The sequence below is a fragment of the Myotis brandtii genome, unplaced genomic scaffold, assembly GCF_000412655.1.
Source record: "Myotis brandtii unplaced genomic scaffold, ASM41265v1 scaffold163, whole genome shotgun sequence".
NCBI lineage: Eukaryota > Metazoa > Chordata > Mammalia > Chiroptera > Vespertilionidae > Myotis > Myotis brandtii.
Genome location: NW_005355962.1, coordinates 1,443,150 through 1,469,316, shown reverse-complemented (window position 1 = coordinate 1,469,316; position 26,167 = coordinate 1,443,150). Strand labels below are relative to the sequence as shown.

At 34.9% G+C, this 26,167-nt stretch overlaps 1 protein-coding gene across 1 annotated transcript in view; it reads left to right on the top strand.

Annotated features, from left to right (window-relative positions):
* Positions 1-26,167, top strand: part of BANK1 (B-cell scaffold protein with ankyrin repeats 1) — a 273,465-nt gene that overhangs the window by 52,798 nt on the left and 194,500 nt on the right. The window contains exons 4-5 of the mRNA XM_005862305.2: positions 1,806-1,944; positions 10,432-10,571. Of these exons, the coding sequence (XP_005862367.1) occupies positions 1,806-1,944; positions 10,432-10,571 (279 nt within the window). The remainder of the gene's footprint in view (positions 1-1,805; positions 1,945-10,431; positions 10,572-26,167) is intronic.

Genomic DNA, 26,167 nt, shown 5'->3' with positions numbered 1-26,167 from the left:
GCCAGGTATGAGTAACAAAGGAACTAAAGAACTGTGCTAGACATGAGGTACCATGTGGAAGAGGTTGAAGATATGAGGAACAGATGAGGCTCACGGTCTTAACTTTCAGATAAAGTAGTGCATTGGAGAAGGTACAGGGAAGAAAACAAGAAAGACTTTCTGACATATTGCATGTGTGGGGCAAGAGTGGGAGGGGGAATAGTGGTAGTTTCCTTCATATGGGATCTTTTCTTTTTTTAAAATATAGTTCTATTGATTTCAGAGAGGAAGGGAGAGGGAGAGAAAGATAGAAATATCAATGATGAGAGAATCATTAATTGGCTGCCTCATGCATGCCCCCTACTTGGGATCGAGCCCACAACCCGAGAATGTGCCCTGACAGGGAATCGAACTGTGACCTTCTGGTTCATAGACTGGTGAGCCACACCAGCCAGGTGGGATCTTTTCTTGATGTGCAATTTAATTGGTGAGGAGATATTTAGATCAAAATAGTCTATGGGAAAATATTTGGGAGCACTGGGTGCTAGTGGAAATGCCCAAAGTGGATGTGTGTCAGCTGAAAAGATTTTGTAACATCAAGGAATTTGTACAAACTCTTTGGTACAGAGCATTAAATATGTAAGCTTTGTTGGTGGTTGATTTTTGCTTAGGGAGATAACATTTAAATAAGGCAACTTTGTAATTAATGACTTTTGGGTAATCACAACTTTATAAGAGGCTCCTGTTTATTTTGTGAGGAACTTAAGTTTAGTTGGACTTTGAAGAAAGCCTTTGAAGAGTAATATCTGGGATAATCATAAAAATACTATTTCATTTTAGTTATTTTGAGGGTTAAACAGCATGATGTAAAAAATAGTGCCGATTTTGAATTTGGGTTGTTCTGATTCATCTCAGGTTAACTCTGTGTGTTGGTTACCCTATTCAGAAAAGGGAAATATAATAGTTTTCATTCTGGTTTCGTGTGTGCACTTATTTGCATGTATGTATTTGTGTGTGTATGTTCTGGTTGGGATTTTTAAAAATCTTTATATAAGTGTGCTTAGAATAATTTTTAGTATAAAATAGATGTTTAATAAATATTCATTTATTTTTTTCTCTGTATTAATGTTAATCTTCTTATCCCTAATTTAAAATAATTCCAAGAGGTTTTCAGTAACCCTTATTATATTGTGCACATAGATTTAGCTTTTCCACCTTAATAAAAATCTTTAGGCTTCCAGTGTTATAACCTTTAGTCAACTCAATAACCTTCATTGATAACTATCATAAGTAGACTAACAAGAGAATCTTTTTCAGGTAAGATTTAAAACTATTGTTTCTTTCTAAAAAAATTATATTTAAATTTTTACAAAGCATATTTAAATGTTCAGTCATTTTATTTATAGAGAAATACATCAAGTTCTAGAAAGGTAGAGGAAAAAGACTTGGAAAAAGGGTTTGTTTAGCCATTGAATTGCAGCTCTCTGGAGGTCTGTGAAGTGATGCTCACTACCCTGAGATACAGAGCCACACACAGGGAAGAGGCAAGAGGAAAAGGGAGCAGCTATGTCCTCACTACTTTTTCAGTTGCAAAGTATGGTATTGGGGGAAAAAATTGAGTGTTCAATGGACACCAAGTTCATAAACTCAATATATAGTGAGAATCATATTTATATATTTCATTTCTAAATATGGTTGAAAATATGGACATGATAGAAGACATATAATGACCACGTGCAACCTCTGTCATTAATGAACGTAAAAGGTTATTTAGTTAATGTAAACATTTTCAAATGCTTAATTGAGTTTTATTTTTCATCTTATAGAATCCTGGTGAAATATTTATTATTTTGAGAGATGAAGTAATTGGTGATATGGTGGAAGTTGAATTTGCGTCAAATAATAAATGCATTAGAACACGGCCAGCCCTTTGGAATAAATCTGTCTGGTGTATGAAAGCTTTAGGTAAGAAATTCTTTTATGCTTTAATAAATATAAAACATCATCCTGAATTTCTTTCAATAAATTTATGATAAATGGTTTCACTTCCCTACAGAAACTAATACTGTTCTGCAGGTGTTTCCTGTGCTCAACTTTCACTATTAATCTGAATTTGCAAAAGTACAAATGTGTAAATTATGAGAAATTAGCTTGTGTACCATGTTGTGAAATGGCATCCAGTAACATCACATGTTCTTATATGTGTCAGCAGAGAGCACGCAAATATACACCAGCTAGTGTATATGCAGCTAAAATCATCAGCTTTATTGTAATAGGACTAGTAGATATTTGGATGTTCATTATGAACTTTGAAATCTTTTTTGCTCCTCTCTCTCTCCTCTTCCTCTCTTCCTCCCACTCTGTCTTTTTGTGTGTCATGCTCCTGAGTATATTTTTGGTTGTTTTGGAAAGCATAAATCTTTCTCACTATTTTGTCATCATGCTAACATTTCTATATACAATTGTCCCTTCTTTTCCTTATTTAATTTATGAAGCTAACCATTTCATTATGCAACTTTGCTTGCACCGGATAAGTAGTATCAGATGGAATATCCACACAGGCCATGATAATTGTACTAAATTAAAAGCTACTATATTAATTTCAGAATGTTTTGATATAAATTGTAGTACTACCTGTTTTATTAATTTATCTTTTTATAATCAGAGAATAAAATTACCTTACAAAACTTTATAAATGTGAACTTCATAAAATATTTTAAAGTAAAAGATATGTAATCTTACTATAAATTCAGAAATGTAAAAATATTTAAAATTAAAGACTATATCAAATGCATCCTGAGGTTTTTATGTAGCTGTTACGAAAAGCATGTGTCCCCTCTATGGATTTCCTTACGCAGCCGAAGTGGGAGTTCAATTATAGAAAGGAAAGACTGCCAAGCATTTATAACATTGTAGATACTGCTTCCTCTCATGGACAAAGATGTGCAGAAATGAAATGAGAAAGAACTCTCTCTTTGTTTCTCTTGCAAAGACCATTACTTCCTATGTCACAGCTTTAAATGATGTAATGAAGAATAATTTCTAACTAATTAGTTTTGGAGTTTAAACTAAATCTAGCTAGACTAAAATCACTACAAAAAATCAATTTAGCAAATTAAGAAGAACTTAGATAATATTTCACAAATAGCAGACCAAAATGTCAAATAAAATTACTTACATTAACATTTTATGAGAATTTTAATAAAAGATTTTTATATTCAGTTTACCTAGTAGCTAAGAGCAGTGCAAAGAGTAAAGCATGTCAAAGTTCAAATGTTTTTCAGCAAAGCAGAAAGCTAATAGTCTATATTTTCCAAAGTATACTAGTTCATAATATGTCTATATAGTTAAACAGCAAGTTTGTAGCAAAACTAAACAAACCACTATTTGCTAGTTAAGCTAATTAAACCTCTCCAAGTCTTTCTTTCAACTGGTATATTCTATAAATTAATGAGAGATTTTCTTATGAAATTTTAATTGCTATGTGCTATGTAGGAATATATAGACTGATTCCATGAGTATATGTGGGAATATGTATGGGACATGTCTCAGCAGAAATGGCCTCAGAATTTTATTTTCTCTTCCTCATGGCACTGTTCCTTAAAATTTCCTGAGCCCTAGTGAGAACTACATTTTATATCATGAGCCAGTACATATGCATAAACCCATAACTAAAACAAAGGTTTTAAAAGCAATAGTTAGACTAATGGTAGTTACCCCTGTCATGTAGAACTTTGATATTCTCACTCGCATTCTACAATAAGAAAAAGTCAAACAAATGGAAAATAAATAACTTTTCCTGAGTTCATTGAGAACTATGGCTGCAGGGCAAACCATTGTCCCAAAATTTGGAGAGAAAAGTACATCAAGAGAGTGACATTCAAGATCTGCTTTCCTGGAGCAGAAGTCACTAGAGCCAGAAACTAGTAGGAGCACTTCCACGGTAATTTTGATGAAATTCTGGTGGCTGAGAGTGGACCAGTTTGAGAGTAAGAATCTCCTGGGCACTGTAGTTGTGTGAGGCACCTATAATTTGGTGGGCTTTACCTCCAGAAACCTCACTGTTTCTCAAAGTGAAGATCTGAGATCTTCCGGAGGCTCTGCCAGGCCAGAGGAAGAATCATTATGGTGAAATACTCCAAGTATGTTCTCCGTAATGAAGGCTGCTCTACTGAAGAAACCACTTTCCCAAAGTTTTATCCCAGCGGGGAAAGGGCATGCACCCCATTGTACCCTCTCTGGTCTTTCTGGAAGTGGGGAGGAAACATCTGTGAAGGTCAAAACCAAGAGACTTGGGCCATTAAGAGACTGAATTATAAGATTAGAAGTCTTCCCCTCCCTCAGCCTGACCACCAGCGCCACTCGGCAGGGTTCAGTCTAATGACAATGCATTATGGTTGACAGTAATGCAAGACACAGAATCTTTCTGAGGAAGAGCACTTAGGGAAACACAAGTCAAGAGGGAGGACAAAAACAAGGACAGTAGAGGAATTTGAAGTTTCTGATATGTACAGTTACAGCAAATATTAAATACAGCCCAACTCCTAGCCAGATTACTATATGTTCTCATTGCATGCCTACTGACTTTATTCCTTATACCTGACACAATCTTGTGGTTTTCAATGAGAAATTACAAGTCATGCCAAAAGCCAAGAAATAACATTAGTCTAAAGAGAGAAAGCAAACATCAAACCAGATTTAGTTGTGGCACAGATGTTATCAGACAGAGAATTTTAAATAACTCTGGCTAATAAGAGCAATAATGAAAAAGTCAACAACATGCAAGAACATGCACTGGGCATTATAATCAGAGAACCAGGGATTGTATTTATTTTCATTGTTTTAAATGCTAGCTAACACCTAGTAAATTGATGTCATGATGTATTTATGGATCTGGAGTAAGTATGCTTTGTAGCTGTGCTGGCCAATACTATAGCCGCTGGCCACATCTGGTTTTTGAAACTTTAATTAAACAAAATTTAAAATTCAGTCCCTCAGTTGCACTAATCACATTTCAAATGATTTATTAGAACATTCCCATCATCTCAGGAAGTTCAGTTGAAAAGCACTGACTGTACAATAGGCTTTCTTTTTCTCTACACCAATTGTGGAGTAAGAGAGAGTGCCCAGCATGCTCTTAAAGGCTAATGACTGGTCCAGAATCTGCACGTAGCCAAAGAAACAAACTAGTGACCAAGAGAGCTGTCTTTATTCTGTGTGGAGCCATTTCCTGGGTAACTTTAGATAAGTCTCTTCATTGTTCTGTGCCACAATTTTCTTATTGATAAAATGACTTATCTACTTACATTTCAAGTACTTACTTAAGGGATTTTTTTGAGATAAAAAGATAAGATATAAGACCACACTTAAACAGACATCCAATGGAGGAACAAAGTGTCAATCTCCCCCTCTAGCAATTCCCTTAAACACAGGGAGGGGTGTGGTAAACCCATTTAAAAAGACCTGGGTTGGGGGGTGGTGATGGGTTCAGGATGGAAGGGGTTAATGGGGGAAAAATGGACATCTGTAATACTTTCAACAATAAAGATAAATTAAAATAAATAAATACTTCCATAGGGAAGAGAATTGAGGGGTTCATCTTTCTTTATAAATATTGCATACCTCATATTGCCCCTCTCATCTCTTAGTCCTCTGTTTATATTTCTTGATATAATAACTAGCAAAATGGTTTGTCCCCTTTTACCCTGAGGAATCATGCTCAGGAGAGCTCCCAATTCTATTGCATCTCATATATAATCCCTGCACCCATCGGTGACTTCCAACTCGAGAAATAATCTCAATCAGTTTCCCACATCATCTTTAAAACATTATTCTGTACTTTTGTGAATACCAAGTTAAAATGGAGCCGTCAAAAGTTAAAGTGGAAGCATATCAAGAACCCCTCCTGCTCTCAGAATTCTTTTAAAGAATATGGATGCATCAGTGTCCAGAGGAGGCCCCTATCTGTCCAGTATCTTTTCAGCTTAGAAAACATGCTCATGTGACTTGAGTTTTGAACATTGGGCCGAGTTAATCAGTCATGAAATAAAATGTGGTTTGCTTCCTATAAATGTTCTCTTGTGCTGTAACCAGAGTTTCCTCTGTAAATCTGGTTTGTGTTGAGGGCTGTATGGCAGCTTCACAGTACTGTCCAGGACACAGGCTTATTTCTAGTCACCACTCCACAGTCCTAGGGTGTGGCCATAATTATTATGGAACAAGATGGCTCCAAAGACTTTGCCGTCACACCCATGTTCAGAGCCATCTGATGAAGTAGTGGTGTGCTGGGACCATTTCATACTGGATTGATAGAGCCAATTTTCTGTATCTCTTCCCGAATACATATTCAGTTACACCACTTTTAAACTTTTCAAACAAAATTCCAACAGACTGTATACATATTCAGTTACACCACTTTTAAACTTTTCAAACTTTCCTAACAAAATACCACAGACTGGATGGCATCACCAACAGAAATCTATTTTCTCACAGCTCTGGAGGCTCGGAGTTTATGGTCAACAGGCCAACAGGTGGTTTATGGCAAAATCTCCTTCCTTGGCTTGCAGATGGCCACCACCTCTATGTAAATATGGCCTTTTCTCTGCGCACCTTTTCTCTGGTATCTCTCCCTCTTCTTATAAGAATGCCAGTCTTACTAGATAAGGCCCCCACCTTTATCACCTTATTTAACCTTCATTACCTCCTTAAGTCTTCATCTCCAAATACAGTGCATTAGGGGTTAGGGCTTCAACATAAGAATTTGGGTGTGGAGGATACCATACAGTCCATAACATGTTGGTAGCTTGAAATCAGTCATAGTGTAAGTATTTACACCACAGATATGGGCAAATCTAAATACCAGGGCTTCTTTTTTTTCTTTTTCTTTTTCTATCCTTCTGGAGAGTCAGTTTCTCAGCATACCACTGGGATAAAGAAATGGAGGTTTCATTAAATAATAACAAATAATAATAAATTTCTTATTAGCCAGAACTTAATCCCAAGGTCATATCTAGCCAAAAGGAAGAGTAGAAAATCTAGTCTTTTTAGTTGGATGGAACTGTGTCCTGCAACAACAAAAGAAAATCAAAATCTCCTTCTAAAAGGAAGAAGATAATAGACATTGGGGTAGGCAAAGCATTTCTGGTAGAAAAGGTTACCCCTAAGACCAAATACTCTATTTTCTTTGTTTGGATACCTGCTCCTAACCATCTAACTGTGTGTGTGTGTGTGTGTGTGTGTGTGTGTGTGTGTATTACTAGTCTCTTAACATTGAGGCATATAAAATACATGGGCATCAGATTTCTCTCTCTTCAACCCAACACTAAGCCATATTAATGTTCTTTTTAAAGTATGTTTCTTTCTAACTTTGTAACAATTCAGAGAATAACAAAATTATATGAAAGTACAATGTGCTATATAGGGAAGAAATCCTAAGATTTTCTTGTTCTTTCCCTTCTGACATACCTATAAATATTAACTGGATTTTTTCACTTGAGAAAATATCCTCTAAATTTTGCCTTCTCCCTCTCAGCTCAATAACTTGATAAACTTGTAATTATTTTCTTTTCTAAAAACCGAACCTTCCCAATGGTATCCACAGGTTTGTCTCAGAGAAAAACTGTTTTGTGCTGAAAGAATTTAAATTTACTATAGTCCAGTTTAAGCCAAAACTACATGTTAAGGCTTTAAACTAGAAATATTAACTAATTCTTGCTCAGAAGGAAGAGGGTATTCCTCTGGTACCTGCAGCTCAGCCAGAAAAATATTTTATACAACACGGGGACAACCAATTAAAAGTTGAAAATAACATAAAATGAATCCATAATAACATAGAATCTATTTATTAATTAGAAAACTGAGTTCTGAATAATATAAATTATAACATCATATTTTATTTTTAAAAGATGAAAAATACTTTAGGATGTACCAAATATTAATCTGAACCTGTTTATAAAAATAACAATATGAAATTGTTCTATATGATCTTCAGGAAGATGATTTTAACATATATAAAACTTATATTAATTCTTAGCACGACCAAGGTTTTGAAGCTACCAGCATTTATTTAATTATACTGTTCTAATCAAAAGAGTCATGTTGATTTTAGTTCCCATGGAAACCTTTGGTAGGTGTATTTAAGGTTTACCATGTGATATGGGCTAAAATTGGTTCACAAAGGAACACAGCTTCTCATACAATGGAAATATAGAAAGTGAAACACTTTTAAATTAATGGGTTTGTGAAATATCCTTTTAAATGGAATTAGTGAATGTAATTCTGACTTTCAAGAAATACCTTTGGATTATATCGTCCATAAGTTACTTTAATTGATCCTTCAGATGGAAGGACAGACCACTTAAATCACAGAGACGGGAAAGGTTGACAAAGACTCTTGAAGAACCTAGAACTTGAGATTTGAAATTTAAGTAGAATATTTTAACACCACTTCTCCTCCGTAAGTGTACTTCATTGTGTTTCTATGTCTGATGAGGGCAAGGAGTTCTATTGTTTTTCTTCCATTGTAAGCCTTTTTGCTTCTTCATCGCTGACTCCTATACCCTTGCTTGGTTGGAGACTTTGGCCTATCTTTGTGTGTACCTCCAGTGTTAAATGTGAATTGCCTACTTTAGATTATAAATACCAGAACTCACTTTTCCTCTCTCCTATTTGAATCTTTAAAGTAATTGGCTTTATTTTAATTGAAGAGCTATAAAATGTAGACACCATGGTGCCCAAAGTTAATGTATAATAATGCTCAAGCCATATGGGTATTGTTCACAAAAAGGCCAATTCAGAAATACCTTCTGAAGGAGGCCCTCCCAAGCAGATGAATCCATATGGAAATGGTAATTAGGTCTTATTTAACCACTGACATTCAATAGATATGAAAATGTACACAGCAGATATAGTACTTCAAAGGACATCTCTTCGGAGGATTACTCCAAAGTCAGCATCATTATCAGTAGATCTAATGGCAAAGTTTTGAGTCAACTAATGGCTCCAGATATCAGAAACAAATGAGTTCATTTTAATCCTCTATTCTAGAATATTTTAGTATTCTATATCGAAGACCTAGCAAGTAAATCGGACCTTATCTCTCCTGTCATTTATCACCTGACTTTCTTTCAGAAAGGCAACACCACCACCCCATTGTAAAACTCCTAATCTCTTTTCTGATAAACAAAATCAATTTCTTCATTCAAAATCATCCTTATGAAATTTACTGAGATTGATTTCATTTGACTCCAAAAATTCCAGAACCCCTGTCACCATATGTGCATGGCTGTAGGTGAAGAGATGCACTTTACAACTTTCAGTCTTTTGTTGTTATTTCTCTTTCATTCTCTATTGGACAGATACTTTAGGAAGAGAGAGCTTTTCCTTTATAATATAGGTTAAATGTCTAGTCAAGCAATATGGCAAGAGGAAATTTCAGTTTCTTCATCTAGCTAAGCTTAAGATTGCTTTTGTGGGCTTTCGATTACCTCGAGCAATATTATAAGATCCTTTACTTTAGGAGATAAAGTAAAATTAATGCTTAAACCTTAAGAACTTTTAAATAGTCAAAGCTTCATTCAGGGATTAGGGTTATAACTAGCTTTTTAGTCTTGTTCTTAATGGCTTATTCCAAACCCCAGATGTTTAAATGACAAAATTTTCCCAGAAGAATTTGGAAAATGATTCCAGAACAAAGAATGAAAGTTTTTAAAGTATGTTCTGGAAATGAATTTAAAGATAAATCTTGTTTACTTTTGTTTCAATAAACACAATGACTTTGCTATTGAAATGACTGTTTATTGTTATTCTTTCACGGGAAGTCCAAAATTCTTAGGTAACTTTAACTGTTAGTGTGTTAGATCAGAGTTCACAATGAAGAATGTCAACCACTTTAAACAGGATGTTCACAAAAGACTTTGGATAAATGTATGGTGTAACTAGTACTTAAATAACAGGGCATTAAACCTTGCATTCCCAAAGGTTTTTCATTATAATCAATTGAATAGAAGTTCTATAATTTCAATTGACTCTATTCTTTCTCTGTTCAAAGACAATTTTGAGAAACTTGTCTATAATTTATGGAAATTTTCGTCATAAGAGTAATAAAAAAACACCTTTTTATGAGCAACTTTACTGTTCTAAATTATAAACTATTATTTAAAGATGATCACAGATTTTTTTTAATGGAAATTAGTAGTTAGGGAGAAAGGACTTAGTGCTTTACTTTTATTATACTTTTACCATGTGTTGTAAGTTTTTTTTTAACAAGTCTAAAATTGTACATTCTATTATGTGATTTCTAACTTCTAAAGATAAAAAGGAAAATATCAGTGCTAGAAGTTAGTAAAATCATTATAAATTCTTAAAGCCTTCCTTCATATTCTCTAAGAGGTATAATAATGTGAGATAGGCATTATATACTCAGCTCCTAACTCTATTTTTGTGTTTGATAAGATTTTCCTGATGGTTCCGTCAGTGTCCATGTCTACTGTGATGGAATCATTAAGGCCAAAACTGAGATGAAATACTACACAACAGAAAAGGCTGTGGGAGGCCTGTTGGAAGTGGCAGGTCCAGGAGATGGTGTGTGCCAGGTAAGTTGATCTTTCCATGAAGGTGATAATGGCCTAAAAAGCCAGTGCAGATAAAAGAGTGCACACTTCTGTAGAAACACTGTATGTTGGTTGAATAAGAATGAATTACTGATCAATGGAAAGGGAGGAAACAGAACCTCTGTGAGGCAGATAAATTACTTTGCTTAAGTCAGCCATTCCAGATAATGTCACTGAGAGACAGGTTACCCATTGTAAAATAGCTATTGTGATGGGCTCATTTTAAAGCTGTTACAGAGCAGATAAAGAAAGACAGAAGGATTAAAGAGAAGTCTTAAGAAATTAATTTCCTCTTTATCCAGATCTGGACAATACGAAACAAAAGAAAAGTCAGGCCATCTGATGCTCAGAGGTTAAGAAGTCAGACAAACCGAGAATACCACCCAAAAGGGAGCCTGGGGTGTTAATCTAGATAGGAATTGTTATTTTCGTGTGGAAATTTCCAAGCTCAGTGTATGTTTTTCTCAGTTTCATTTATCACTGTTATCTGATAGTGAAAATTCTTGCTTCAAATCAACAATGTTTGTTAGGAAATCCAGAGGTTAACATTTTCTGGTAAGTATACAAAAAGGTATTCTAAGTGTACAAAGAAGCCCCAGGTTGCTTCTATTATTCAGCAAGCGTGACTTGGTGAGGAGTTTGTGGCCTCCTCAGAGAGCCTTGTTTGGGACATTTTCCAGTGAATGTAGATGCTATGAGTCCCCTACCCTCATGAAATTAGAATGTAATTATTGCTTTTTGATTAATCTTATGCCATTAGTTTAATTTCTGCATTTTATTTATCTTCTTGTTACCTGACCCACTTGCAGTAGAGAGGAAGTTTGCTTGATGTGAAACTTTTATCCTTTATGTGCTTATTCCATCAAGTTCTCAGACTGAAATAAATGTCACTTCTTTTTATAGCTGTGAGATACTTAGAATTATAACCTTGCTTAATTGCCTTTTTTGGTGTGTGGTGGGGGAGAGGGGAAGGATAGAAGGGGGAAGAGACAAAGAAAGAGGTAGTCAAATGAACAATGTGATCTTCAAATTCACCACAAAACACTCCAAAAGAATGTGTAACAAAACCATCAATGATAGTGAAGTTGACAGGTTGTCATGAAGCCTTATATGTTTAAGCTAGTTTAGAATTGGAGGTTTTGTTATTTATTTTGTGTGATACATTTTTCTATTAGAGTTCTCCCTTATGAATGACGTGTTTTAGAACAATGAAAATGGTAAAAATGTCTTAGGGAAAGGCAGGCAGTAAAATACCATTTGTCAAACCAGAGAGTCTGTGGACATTTGACAAAATGTCTATTTTGTAATTGCAAAGCAAGAACAAAAGTAATAGCTTGAAATACAGAATGTTTCATTTTCTTGTGATAAATCTACCATATCTTCTACTTTAAAAATTCAGCTCATTACAAAAAGATTAATAAAAGTGATATATAGGATTGTTAATATACAGTCAACATAGAAGTAAAGTAGTCCCCAAGACACATTTTTGTGTTAGTTTTGCCTTTAGGGAGGAAAAAAACCTTTGTGTAGAGTCAAAATTAAATGTAATTTATAACTCTTGGACAGTTTTTCAGAATGCTGTGAAGTACAAGTGTTGATTTCTTCTACAGCTTTGAGTGAATAAAAACTCTTAGATAACTAGAAAATGCTCCGTTTCATTTTTGCTCTCAGTGTCAGAGCCCTGGTGGTCTAGTGAAGGAAAGAATAGGGACAGTCTCAGCTTGACTCATGCTGTCATTGGCAGGAAAGAGCCATTTTAAACTCAAGGTGAGAGTCCTGAGGGGTAGAACTATTCTAGTTTGGTGACATCAGGCCACAGTATAAGAAGAAACATTATTAAGAGATAATGTTTAATATATACAATTTAAGATAGATAGGCATAGAGATTTAGCTACTGTGATCAGGGGACCTAGACATGTTGTGGGATTAGATGAACCTAATCCTGAGACAGATCTCAGACCAGACCCAGCTCTACCATCAAACGCCTAACAGAAGGAAGAGGCTGCAGTTCAGCCAGACCAGTGGTCGGCAAACTGCGGCCCCTTGAGTGTGGCTCTTCCACAAAATACCATGTGCGGGCGTGCATGTACAGTGCGATTGAAACTTCGTGGCCACACTCAAGGGGCCAAAGAGCCGCATGTGGCTCGCGAGCCGCAGTTTGCTGACCACTGAGCCAGACTTCCCCAGATCTCAGACCAGGTATATGACATGGGTTTGTCTAATCCACTGGCATCTGGACCATACATGCTATACCTGTTATGAATTCACTAAGATGGTGAATGGCAGACTCTGTCCTTGATGAAAAAGAAGGCAGCTCCATGGCATTTCCTGGGCGTGTTTTAGGTATGTTTGGCCTCGAAAGAGGTGGTCCATCCCACGCTGCTTCTCCTTGTGGGTGCGTGGGTTTTCTCCCACGTAGATTATATTTTTGACATTTGATTCCCCTCCCCCCATAGATTATATTTTTGAAATTGTGTAAAAACATTTGTTTTTTCATTCCATTATAGAACATTACAGTAATTGTTTCTTTCATGTGCTTACTACTGTGTCTTTTAATTGGAAAATGTGGATATTTTGCAAATAGTCAACTGAACATCTCAATTCAAAGAATAATATACATTGTAATTTTATTCACTATAGTGACTGTGTGTTTGTAAGAACATATACCAACCTATTTAGCTGAAATGGTATATTGTAACAGCTAGCTTGAGTTTTCCTATACATTTTAATGGTAGCTGTGACTCAAGTAATCCTACAAATTAGTAATAAAATACTCCCTATAGTAATAACTTAGAAGCTATTGGGCATATAATAACATGAACATTCTTTGAATTTAAGGAAAGGAACAATAATGAGAAATCCGTGTGGGTTTTATTTTTCAGTAATCCTAGAATTTGCAATAAGAGACTTTCCATTATCATTTAAAAACTCTTGAGCATATAGCAGAATGACCATTCTGTGAATTTGAGAAAAGAAATGGTAATAAGAAAGTTGATTCTCTCAGTTTATTTTTAATGATGTCCATTAAGTGTTAGAATATGTTACCAAAACCAGCTTAATCATCTAACTGCTTCCTAAAATCATTTCATCTTTTTTGAATAGATACTAAATCCCAGCACATAGTCTCATAAAGATACATTTTCCATATCATCACCTATAATGGTGAATTCAATTGAGATTCAATGAAAAAAAAAATCCAAAGCACAATTTGGGAACATAATTAGAATTCAAGTACTCGTATTAAAAATACTAGTAACTCCCATTTAACTGAAATTATTAAAACCTTTGAGAATTTCAAACTATTTACAAAAGTGTCTAGGGACAACAATGAAGTTAACTTTGTATAGTAAAAACTAGGTACAGTATAAAAGCCAAATTAGGCCGGAATGCTAAAAGAACGTAGAATTATTGTTCAAAGCATTAGGATCCTATTCATTAAGAGTTTTTGAAATGGTACCAACTAATTCTTCTTAGTTGTATTTTTTATTGGTAAAATGGTAACTTTGCCTTTCATGTATTTATCATTTTGCATGTTTTACTTTATACTTATTTATTTATTTTTAAAATCTTATTTTCATCTTCTTAGTACACTTCATTTCTTTCCAGTTTTCATGCAAATATATATATTTAATCATTTCATCTTTTTTGAATAGATACTAAATCCCAGCACATAGTCTCATAAAGATACATTTTCCATATCATCACCTATAATGGTGAATTCAATTGAGATTCAATGAAAAAAAAAATCCAAAGCACAATTTGGGAACATAATTAGAATTCAAGTACTCGTATTAAAAATACTAGTAACTCCCATTTAACTGAAATTATTAAAACCTTTGAGAATTTCAAACTATTTACAAAAGTGTCTAGGGACAACAATGAAGTTAACTTTGTATAGTAAAAACTAGGTACAGTATAAAAGCCAAATTAGGCCGGAATGCTAAAAGAACGTAGAATTATTGTTCAAAGCATTAGGATCCTATTCATTAAGAGTTTTTGAAATGGTACCAACTAATTCTTCTTAGTTGTATTTTTTATTGGTAAAATGGTAACTTTGCCTTTCATGTATTTATCATTTTGCATGTTTTACTTTATACTTATTTATTTTTAAAATCTTATTTTCATCTTCATATTAGGTACACTTCATTTCCAGTTTTCATGCAAATATATATATTTCAATCTTTGGTTTGCTACCTGCAGATGTTTCATACAACATGAAGCCAGATGCCATTGGGTGAGACAAGGTACAGGCTTAGGGAATTCTCTTATCATTTGGAATCTCCCAGTTGTGACTAGTTTCCTTACACATTAGTTTCTTCACTAAGTTAAAGCTCAGGTGTTAGCAATTGCCACCTGTAAAGAATCTTCAGGAAGGTAAAGGGGGATAAAGGATGATGGAAGGAGACCTGGCGTGGAGTGGTACACATACAATACAATGTACAGATGATGTATTGTAGAATTGTACACCTGAAACCTATGTAATTGTATTAACCAATGTCACTCCAATACATTCAATAAAAATAAATTAAAAATTAAAAAAAAAGAATCTTCTGGAGATTCTCCCCATTGAGAGATACTGGGAATTCCCAGGTCTCTCAGTAATTGTTTTAGGCCCATGCCCCCCTCAAAAGTTTGGTGGACAACTTACTTCCTCTTTTCATCAACTCCTGTTGACGAGAAATACAAATGCATCCAGTCTCTTCACCATAATGCCAGTGTTGCCTAAGACACTCCCTGGCTACAGACTTTCAGTGGCTCCCTGGATAAGGTCTAAACTCCTTTGATTGGCACACCAGGCTGCAGGATCACAAATCTTTTCCAACTCAACTCCTACCACAGCATACCCTCTCCATATCTTCTTAATTCTCTTCGTTACTCCTATGTTCTGGCCATCAGGATTGCTCATTCTTAGAACACACTACGCTAATCCTCCCTCTGCCCTCAGCTTCTCAAAGGCAGGAGCACTGCGCCTTTCATCTATGCATTCCCAGTTTATTTCACACAAGTAGTCCCTGATGCGAGGGGCACAACTGATAGTTATTGCTTAAAAAACAAGAAAACACAAAGTGATTGCCATTTGAAAAACTGGCAAGTGGCAGCATGCAAAGGAAAATCAGTTTCCCTATGGGGCAGGAGCAGGAGTTGGATTCCTTTACTGAATCAGCAATCACTTACTTCATGAGAACTCGGTGTTCTTAGTGCTGAAGGAACTACCCTGTGTGTACAATGAAGAAGCTAGAGTATATGATCACCAAGGTCACTTCCAACTGAAATATTTCATAATTTCATGCCAAGAAAAAATCTGCTTAACTACATTGGAAATTAGGACTGCTCTCCACTAAAGAGGATTGTCTTGCATATACGTGGGCTTTCCATGTAGCCTTTATTTCACTTTTATTTGCACTCCTTCCAATTCTTCCTCCAGAGAAGAAGGAAATGATTTGAGTTTAATGTATCTTCCTTCAGTTTTATTACTTGTTTCATATTTCTGATAAAAGATTTGAAATGAGTAGAGAAAGAAGAGTCAAATGAAATGCAATTTGGAGATTTATTTATGCATTTCTTTTTCATATTGTTTGTGCCCCTTATAAGAATGGGTCAATAAGAATAAGGCATATCCACTGAAGTTTGTTTTGTACTGACAAGATAAGTGACATTTTCTTTGTGCTATGTCTCCACCTGTGATGATGGTCTATTGATAGTTAACGATACCTCATTAGGATAGTTCAGACTTGATGTTTATACTCACATCAATTAAAAATCATTGAGTCTAATAGGAATGTAATATTTAGTATGCTCATCCATTTATTTATAGAAAAACAAATAATTTGGTTAATTTTAACATCAAATATAGCAGTTGTTAAAGGAAAAAATAAATATTTCTGAGTGCAAATTCTTAGCCATTAACACAGCCATACTGTTCTCGCAAGCCACCTCAGTCCATTTTCAAAGCTTTGGGCCCATGTCTTTTAGCTATGTTCAACTGCTGTTTAGAATATTTTACTAATGACTTGCTAATTTATTGTTTCTACTTACTCAGTGGAAATAAATACTCGCACCATTTTGTATTTCTCCTAAACTAAAGCATCTCTCTTGCTTCCTACATCCCTTTCTCCATTGGTCACTGGGGCTGGCTTTGACTGCACTATACAGAGGACACCAGAGAGCTGGTGTGAGTGTTGCTCATAACCGACCCTATTAGAGTGCAGGCTTCTGCTTTTACTATTTAGTTGTTTACAGGATTGAGATCCATAAGGAATATTTTTAAAAAAACCAGAAAACAAAGCACAAGTCTAACACAGTTAGCAATGTTCCTTTATAGCTTTCATAACAAGATAATGATAGAAAATTAGAGGATCTGCCACTGATAGTAACAAACCCCAAATCATTAATAACCATTTGGAAGACTGAAAAAGTTATTGTGAAAAAAAAAGTGTTTGCTTATGTTTTTAAACAACTCAGTATGCATTCTTGTGGGCCTATTAAAAACAGCTGTATTTCAATAATAAGATAAGAAATAAAGTGGATATAAAATTGGGGAACTCTAAATTGTGTTTAGCATTCATGAATTATGCTTCTACAGTAAACTGCATCAAGACATAGGAATGGAAGTAAAATAAATCTTTGACAAGAAAAATTTAACTTCTGAAAATCCCCAACTTTCTCCCCCAGACATCAGCCATTTAACATCATTAACCTTATTACTTTAAGTAGCAACACACAAATATATATATCAATTATGTTCAAGTCTTTCCCAAAAAATTCAATGGACATTTTTCTTGTTTGATTTAACTTGAGTTGTCAGCAACAATTAACACCATTAACTAACTCACTTGCTCAATATTTTTTTTTTTTTTAGCTCCCATGAAGCCATATCTTCCTGGGATTCCTCCTATATCCTTAGCCTTTTCTTCTCAATTTCTTTTGTAATCTCTTCTTTCTAGAAAATAAAGTTTCACATTTGCCAAATTTTTATTCTTAGACTCTCTTCTTTGCATTATAAATATTTCCTCTTCAGGTTATCTCATCCTAATATGCTAAGTGTCTGGTCGTCCGGTCGTCCTTTCAACCAATCGAAGCATAATATGCTAATGATATGCTAAGGCTACTCAGCCGCTCACTATGATGTGCACTGACCACCAGGGGGCAGATGCTCCGACCAATAGGTTAGCTTACTGCTGGGGTCCGGCCGATTGGGACTGAGAGAGATGAGCCAGACATGCCCTGGAGCCCTCCTATGGTCCCTCCCTAGCTGGCCAACCTCCTGTGTCCCTCCCCGGCCCCAATTGTGCACCAGTGGGGTTCCTCAGCCTGGCCTGTGCTCTATCACAATCCAGGACCTCTCAGGGGATGTTGGAGAGCCGTTTTTGGCCTGATACCACAGGCCAGGCCAAGGGACCCCACTGGTGCCTGAATTCGTTCACCGAGCCTCTAGTTAACTTATAAAATATACCCGAAATGTGTTTCTTCTTTAAGCCCAGTCTTTCTAACTCAGGATATACATCATCATCATCAACCCAGTTCTACGGGAGAGGGAGCCAGGGGCTGGGTGGAGGTGGGCAAAGGTTGGGAGGGGGGAAGAATGGAAGATATCTGCAATAGTTAATACCTTCTATTCCATCACCCTACAAATTCAATTCATCACTAAGCCATATCAGTTTTACTTACTAAATCTTGCTTACTTCTCTATGCATCTCCCAAGTTCCAATACTTTGGTCCACCACTTTTCCTCTTGCCTAAACAACTGTGATAGCCTCCCACTTGGTCCCCATGGTTTATTACACAGGGCCTACTTACCTTAAATCCATTGTTTGAGAGGTTCTTTTAAAAAGAAAGGTTTTAACATGTTATTCTCCTGCTCAAGCACTCCAATAATTTCATTACTGTGTGGTCTTAAAAAAAACGCACAACTCTATCATGAACAATATGGCCCTGTAGTGACCGTCACCTATCTTTCTCTCCAGGTTAATTGCCCATTCCAGGCACACTGGCCTGATTTTAGTTCCTGGACTTTTAGTACCTAATTTCCCATCACAGGACCTTTATGTAAGCTCCTCTCTGTAGCTAAAACATGTTTTCAGTCCCTCATTCTCTCTCACTATCTTTACCTAATTAATTCTAATTCATCCTCCAAATTTTATTTTAGCATCTCCTCATTTAGCAATGCCTTTCTGACCCCACACATCTCCTATGTATCTCTTTGTAACACTGATCACATTCTAATTGGACACTGATGTGCGATATTTCTCAGAATAATGTCTGCCTCTCATTAGACTCCAAGGTCAACAAGAGCACAGATACTATCTTATTTGGTTCTCTATTTCATCTCTAAAACTTGGTACACTGACAGAGACATAGCTACTCAATACATATTTCATTGGATGAAATAATGACAAAGGGGAAGAAATGTATACATTGTTTGCCACCCAACACAAGTGGCCCACCCATCAGAGCCCCTTGTATCACTGGCTTCCTGATAGCACAGGCACAGCCCCGTTTGAGAAGGTTATTGGACGGTTGGCTGAAGTAGCGCTGCTTCTGACTACTGTAGAATGAGCAAGGCAAAGGAAGAACAACAAAGGAAAAAACTCATAAAGAACAAATGATGAGACCAATTCTGGGTTATGTAGCTTGGAGACTAGAGCTAAAACAACGCAATAGAATAATTACCAAAAAAAATATATATTTTTTTTGCAATCATGGCATGGGTTAGAGAAGCCTTTTAAAAAAGACATGTCTTTGTATATGTTAGTGCTGTATTTGTCTTAAATCTTGTCTTATTACATATTTAACAATAGGTTGTTACAAAATGATTGCTAAAGGGAGGCAAGGGTGAGATAAGAGATGCTGCTATGACTACTCTATCTAATGCCTACAATAGAAAACTTTGGCTTGTTGTGTTTCATCAATATGGTCATTAAATATCCCCATTAATGAATCTATTCAAGTTTAATCAAATTAAAGTTTTGAGACTTTTTGACATTATTTACAGGGGGTCAATGTTGAAAAATTCAGCACAATCAAGTGTTAGTAAACAATCTAAAAGTTTATTTAAAAAAACTTATCAGATTGCCTTTACATAAATTATGATGTTTATACATTTTGCATGATTGACTGGGATGGCAGAAACTGCAGGGTGTCCCCCAGTATTTCTTTTTTCCTTCTTACATAATAACATAAATTTTATCTGGACATAGGACTGCCCACATAAATATTGCACTTCCTGATTCTCTTGCAGCTAGGTATAGCTACAGAATTAGTAGCCAACAGCATGTCAGTGGAAGTGATATGTGCACATTTCTGATCATGTCCTTAAAGGAGGGGTAGGAGTCATGCTCTCCCCCTCACTGACTTTTTACTTTGGCTGCAGTGCCAACAAGGGAATGATGGATAAAACATCTAGGACCATGAGGATGACATATAGTAACAAAACAAAATAGAGGCTCAATCTCCCAACCAGGGAACTACCATGTCAACCCTGCATTGCCTAATTCCAGGTTTTTATGTTAAAGATAAATAGATGTCTATCTTAGTTTTCAGCCACTGGCATTTTGGGTCTCTGTATTACAATAGCAAAGCCTACATTCGAAGTAATTTAAAAGATATGTTATTTAATTAAAGAATTTAGAAAGAAAAAGCAAACTCATTTGTTCAGTTGCTGCAAAAACAAGTTTAGGGACCAAGTCTGCTCACTGATAGACTTGTGTACTTTTCTGAATCACAATTATTATTTCATGAGTTGTTATATCTGAGAGATCACATCATAGTATTTAGAGAAAAGGGAATTAATAGTTACTGCAGATTTTACATATATTTTAATTTAAACTCTATGCAATTTTGTGATAAGTATTATTAAGGTCTAGAGGTAGTCAGTCCTGGAGCAGACATTGCCACACAGGCTTCTCAGATCTCAAAACATATTTTCTTCTTGTTAGAATATAACTTTTAAGTCATTGAAAGAGATTCTACAGCAATATGAATCAATAACAAATATATGAAGGTAGCCTTAAATTGAATTGAGTTTTATATTTTTATATTTGTTTTTGCATATGTAGTCACTAACATGTTGAAATTCTAAGAACTGACTCACTCAAAACATAGAAAAATAAATTGGACAAAAGATAAAATCTTACTCACTTATTTAGATTACTCTTAAATTAACTGCTTGCACTCACAAGATAAAAGGCAAAGACAAAAGGGCTTTCCATAATTCTAACAAGCATTTGCTTTGCTCTTTTACCTATCATTTTCTTTGCAAGCTTCAGTAGGACATTTTGTTTAAGATATGTTATGTACACTGTTTATCAAATTCCCCTTTAAATGGCTATTTTGGCTTCCTTTCACAGCACACATTATGAACAATAGAATAAACAAAGTGACTTTTTTTTTTACTACTGAAACTTAAACAGCATAGCAATTTGTTACAATAAGAACAAGATGTTTTCAGCTCAACTACTGACTTCCCCTTTAGATATCTGAAGGTAAAACATAAAATGCTGCAACTATTTCATAAATTTTGTCTCCTATGATGAATATTTCACAAGCCTCCTATGGTTATGACACTGAAATTGTTTCTGTTGTTACTCAAAACTCTATTACTGTCTTTCTCTAACCGACTTTGAAAACTATCCTAATATTCTGTAGCCAACTTTATAGGTTTCTTCACCCAACATCAATGCTAAAACCTACTTTGCTTGACATCTGTGCTATTAAACCTGGGAAAGCCAAATTTTCACATTTTAAACCTATGAAGCTAGAGTGGCTACATTAAAGAATTTTAGCCAAAGGGACAACTTTAGAGCTTTTGTTTTTCTGATTAAAAAAAGAAAAGAAAAGATATGGTTGGCAATAGACACTTTCTGTGCCCCCCTTCCAGGTATGCCTAAACAAGAATGTGTGTCCATCATGAAACCATGGGGATATAATTTATTTTTTAACTTTACTCAAAGTATACTTCAGATTTTACTCTTCTGTCTATGACTAGAATGTGGTATAAAATGCAATTTATTTAGCATGTGAAGGCATAAGTTAAAATCCTTATTCCACAACATAGCTCTGCCATTTGGAGTGTTATTGATTTTTTTTGGGGGGGGGGCAAAATTATCATATCTATAAAAACAGACATTTAAAAAATCTATCTTATAGAAATGTTATGAAAATTATAAATTATATAAAGCCTAGCACATTATAAGTACCCTATATGTGGTAGCTATTATTACGTCTTAAACTCTTTGAGTCTAGTTCATTGTATACACTAATCTTACCTTTCACACCATTCCAAAGATCTGAAGTATCTACCAACTGCTTACATTAAATTGCATTAAAGTCCTTTTAAAGGACAGTCTCTCAATGCCTTCATACTCAAGCAGCGTCCACACTCCTCATCCAAGAAAGAAACCAATTAGACTTTGAAGGGGTCTATGTAAATAGCTATTTATCTTAAGGACCTCAACTTTGCTTAATGAATATCTTATTTTTTTTCTGGTTTGTTTATATTCAATTAAACTCTTACTTAATAGAAATTGTAGATTTACATGTATTTGTAAGAAATAATAGAGAAAGATCGTGTTTGGTAGTTTGTGCCTTTTAAGGAATTGGTTCTTTTAATCTAACTTGTCAAACTGATGTGTACAGAGTGGTCCACAGTACTCCCTATTATCCTTTTTATGTCTGCAGGGTGTGCAGTGATACCTCCTGTTTCATTTGTGACATTTGTCATTTGTGTCTTTGTTTTTTGTTTTATGAGCAATCTTGCTAGAGGTTTGTCAATTTTCTTGATCTTTAAAATAATCATCTCCTTGCCCAGCTGGTGTGGTTCAGTGGTTGAGCGTGGACCCATGAACCAAGAGGTCATTGGATGGATTCCTGGTCAGGGCACATGCCTAGGTTGTAAGCTCAATCCCCAGTAGGGGGTGTGCAGGAAGCACCTGGTCCATGTTCCTCTTTCTCATTGATGTTTCTATGGTGAGAATGTGTATTCTGCTGTTGCTGAATGGAATATTCTGTATATGTTCATTGGATCCTTGTTGGTTAGATCATTGGAAAATGAGATATAGTGTTTGAGTTTTTCTATATTCTTGCTGACTTTCTGTCCACTTTTCTATCAATTTTGAAAGAGGGGTATTTTACTATAGCTATAGATTTATCTATTTCTCCTATCAATTCTGTTCATCTTTACTTCACCTATTTTAAGCTTTTTTTGCATACACATTTAGGATTACTCTCTCTTCTTGGTGGATTGACTCTTTTATCATTACATAATGTTCCTTTCTCACTCTGGTAATTTTCTTTGCTCTGATGTCTACTAAATCTAATAATAATATAGCATAACTACTCAAATCAGAGTTTTCAAGTTAGGATATTTTCTAGGGAGAAATAATTTGGGGATTATTTTTTGTGTTCTATGCTATTTATTTATATGCAAGCATAACACTAGTAATATGAAATTGAAAATAGAAGTGATTCAACTAGACATGCTAGGCTAGAATATTGAAAACTATCTGTATTCTTCCCTAATTAATAAAATGTCTTCATCTACATTGTAAAGACTTTTTCTTCTGAGGACACTGCTATTTCATTTTTTTTTAAATTCAATGTTATTGTATTTCTCATACTGAAGTATCATGGTGCCTCGATTTTTAGTGGGAACTCTTGCTCCTTGAATTTTCATCTGTGTCTCAGAATCTCAGAGCTGGAAGTGATCCCAGAGGTTATCTTATGAATAACTTATTTATGTGTGTAGTAACTCTATGGCACACCAAGCTATACCTACTAAATCTTATTAGTTTTAGAAAGAAATAGCAGGTTTATCTCTGTATGTAAAATTACCAACTACATAATAGACTATGCAGAACTCTTGTGACCACTGACATAAATTTAGAGAAAAAAGTACAAACTAATATTATGATTTTCATGTTTACTTAATTTCCCTCTTCATCTCAGACAGCTAAAATGTATTCTTTTGAGCTTTAGTATAAAGAACATGCAAATATATTGCTAACAATGTTTTGCTCCATTGCTCAAAGACTTCCGAAAAGATTAAAAGGGTAACCATGATGAGATATACTCTTATACCTCTTAGGATGGAAATTATCAGAAAGACTAGAAATAACAAATATTGGCAAGAATATGAAGAAAATGGACCCTTGTGCATTGTTGGTGGGAATATAAATGGTGCAACCACTATGGGAAACAGTATGGAGGTTCCTCAAAATACTAAAATAGAACTAAGTATACAATCCAGTAATTCCACTTCTGGGTATTGATCTGAAGAAAATGAAAACACTAACTGGAAAAGATATGTGCACTTCCATTGTAGCATTTTTCTTTACAATAACCAGGACATGGAAAGAGTCTGTGTCCATCTATGGGTGAATAGAAAAAGGCAATGTGACATATGTAGAAAATGGAATATTATTTAGCCACGAAAAAGATTAACATCTTGACATTTGTGACAACATGGATGGAACTTGAGGACATTATGCTAAGTGAAATAAGTCAGACAAAGACAAATACTATATCATCTCATATGTGGAATCTAAAACAAAAACTGAGATCATAGATAAAGAGAACAGGTTGGTGGTTCCCAGAGGCTAGGGATGGGATTGGGAGAAATGAATAAAGGTGGTCGAAAGGTACAAATTTCCAATTTTAAAATAAAGGCAAAGGGATGTAATGCACAGCATGTTGACTATAGTTAATGATATTTTACTGCATAATTGAAAGTTGCTGAAATGTAAAAAATTCTCACTACAAGAAAAAAATTTAATTATGTATGGTGATGGATGCTAACTAGACCTATTGTGGTGGTCATTTCAATAAATCAATACATCCTACCACTGAATCATTACATTGTACATCTAAAACCAATATAATGTTATATGCCAATTATATCTCAATTTAAAAAGGGTAATTATTGCTAATATAAAATTGTCACATCTTTATAAAATAGGTTTCATTCAATATCAATATTCAACCACATAAGTGATCATAATAATGCTGCAACTTAAATACACTTGATTTAATCCAAATAATAAACATTTCCACGTCAAACAATATAGTTCCTAAACAACTTCTCAATGTTTACAGCATGAATTATAAAGTTTTATATGAAGGTACTTTTTGAAATGCTTACTTCTTTCTTTTCTCTCATTCTACTATAGTCTTATATAAAATTATAAAGTTTTATATGAAGGTACTTTTTGAAATGCCTACTTCTTTCTTTTCTCTCATTCCAAAAGTACATAACCGGGTCGTGATTCATGATTCCTCCATGCCTGTAAGCAATTTGTTCAGTTAATCCAGAATGTTCCTTCTATGCATGGCATTGGCAATTTAGATCATCTGCTCCATACAGTCTTTCCTGGACATTTCTTTCTTTGTGGAATTGAGCCATCTCCCTTTTGCCCACTCTGCTTCTAACCCATGGTGACTTTCTATCATAGTACCTAGAACTCAATGTATTGCCCATATGTAATTACATGACGGTGAATTCCTTGAAGGCAGAGCTTGCTGTTCTCTCTCTCTCTTTAATGTTTCAGCGCTAAGAGCTCCACATAGCCCATAGCAGTGAGTAGATTAATATTGGGTTTTTCTCTATCAAATATAGCTATAGATTGAGAAAAGGACTTACATTCCCTCTCCCAACTTCTTTTTTTAATAAATGAGGCACAAAATATTATTTTACTTTTAGGTGTAAAACATAGTGATTTGACACTTTTATGTCTTAAAGATGCACTCACCACAGCAAGGCCTCTCCCAACTTCTCAGCAGAACTTAGAAAACATAGTTAGCCCTATATCACTGGACTATTTGAGGCACTCAGATTACTGAAAAATGAGGAAATAGAGTAACACAAGTGTGTTTGTTCAATCAGCCATTTAATTTATGAGACTATGCTTTTGTGATATGTCTAATTTTATTTGAAAATCATTTCAAAAATCTTAATTAGGAACTTTTGTTCCACAGTCCTCTCCCCACCAATGGCTTTGTTTGATTCGCCCATCTCTTCGGCTACAACCAACTATGTCTCAAGTCAATTTGGTTCCAGTCATAAGCTTCACAAAACACAATTTTAAAAGATGCTGGTCTTTGTAATAGGCTATGCCATCAATAGGAGAACAGTTAAGTTCTACTTGCCTCCTCAAAAATTAGGGAAATAAAGTAGACATATAGTTACTCTATAGTTGCAAGAAAAAAAAAGAGCTGAGATGCATATTTTCTTTCACTTTTCACAGAAATAAAATAATCTGATTCCATTTCAGACCCTTAAGTTGAAGAATCAGAGTCATTATTTTATTAATTAAACATCATATGTTTTACAAAATTTAGTTAAAACAATTTCAGTGTTATTATTGACATGCTATAATGTTCTTTTGTAATTCGTATTTAAGTAAAGTTGCTCATCCAAAAACAAAGACTTGTTTCTTGCATCTATTTTTCTATTACCATAATAACTGGTTTTCAGGCAAACCCTAATGTTTTGTATGAGTCTTTAAAAACAGTAACAGTATTATTGAAGACTAGAGGCCCGGTGCACAAAAATTTGTGCACTCGGGGGGCGGGGGGAGGGGGTCCCC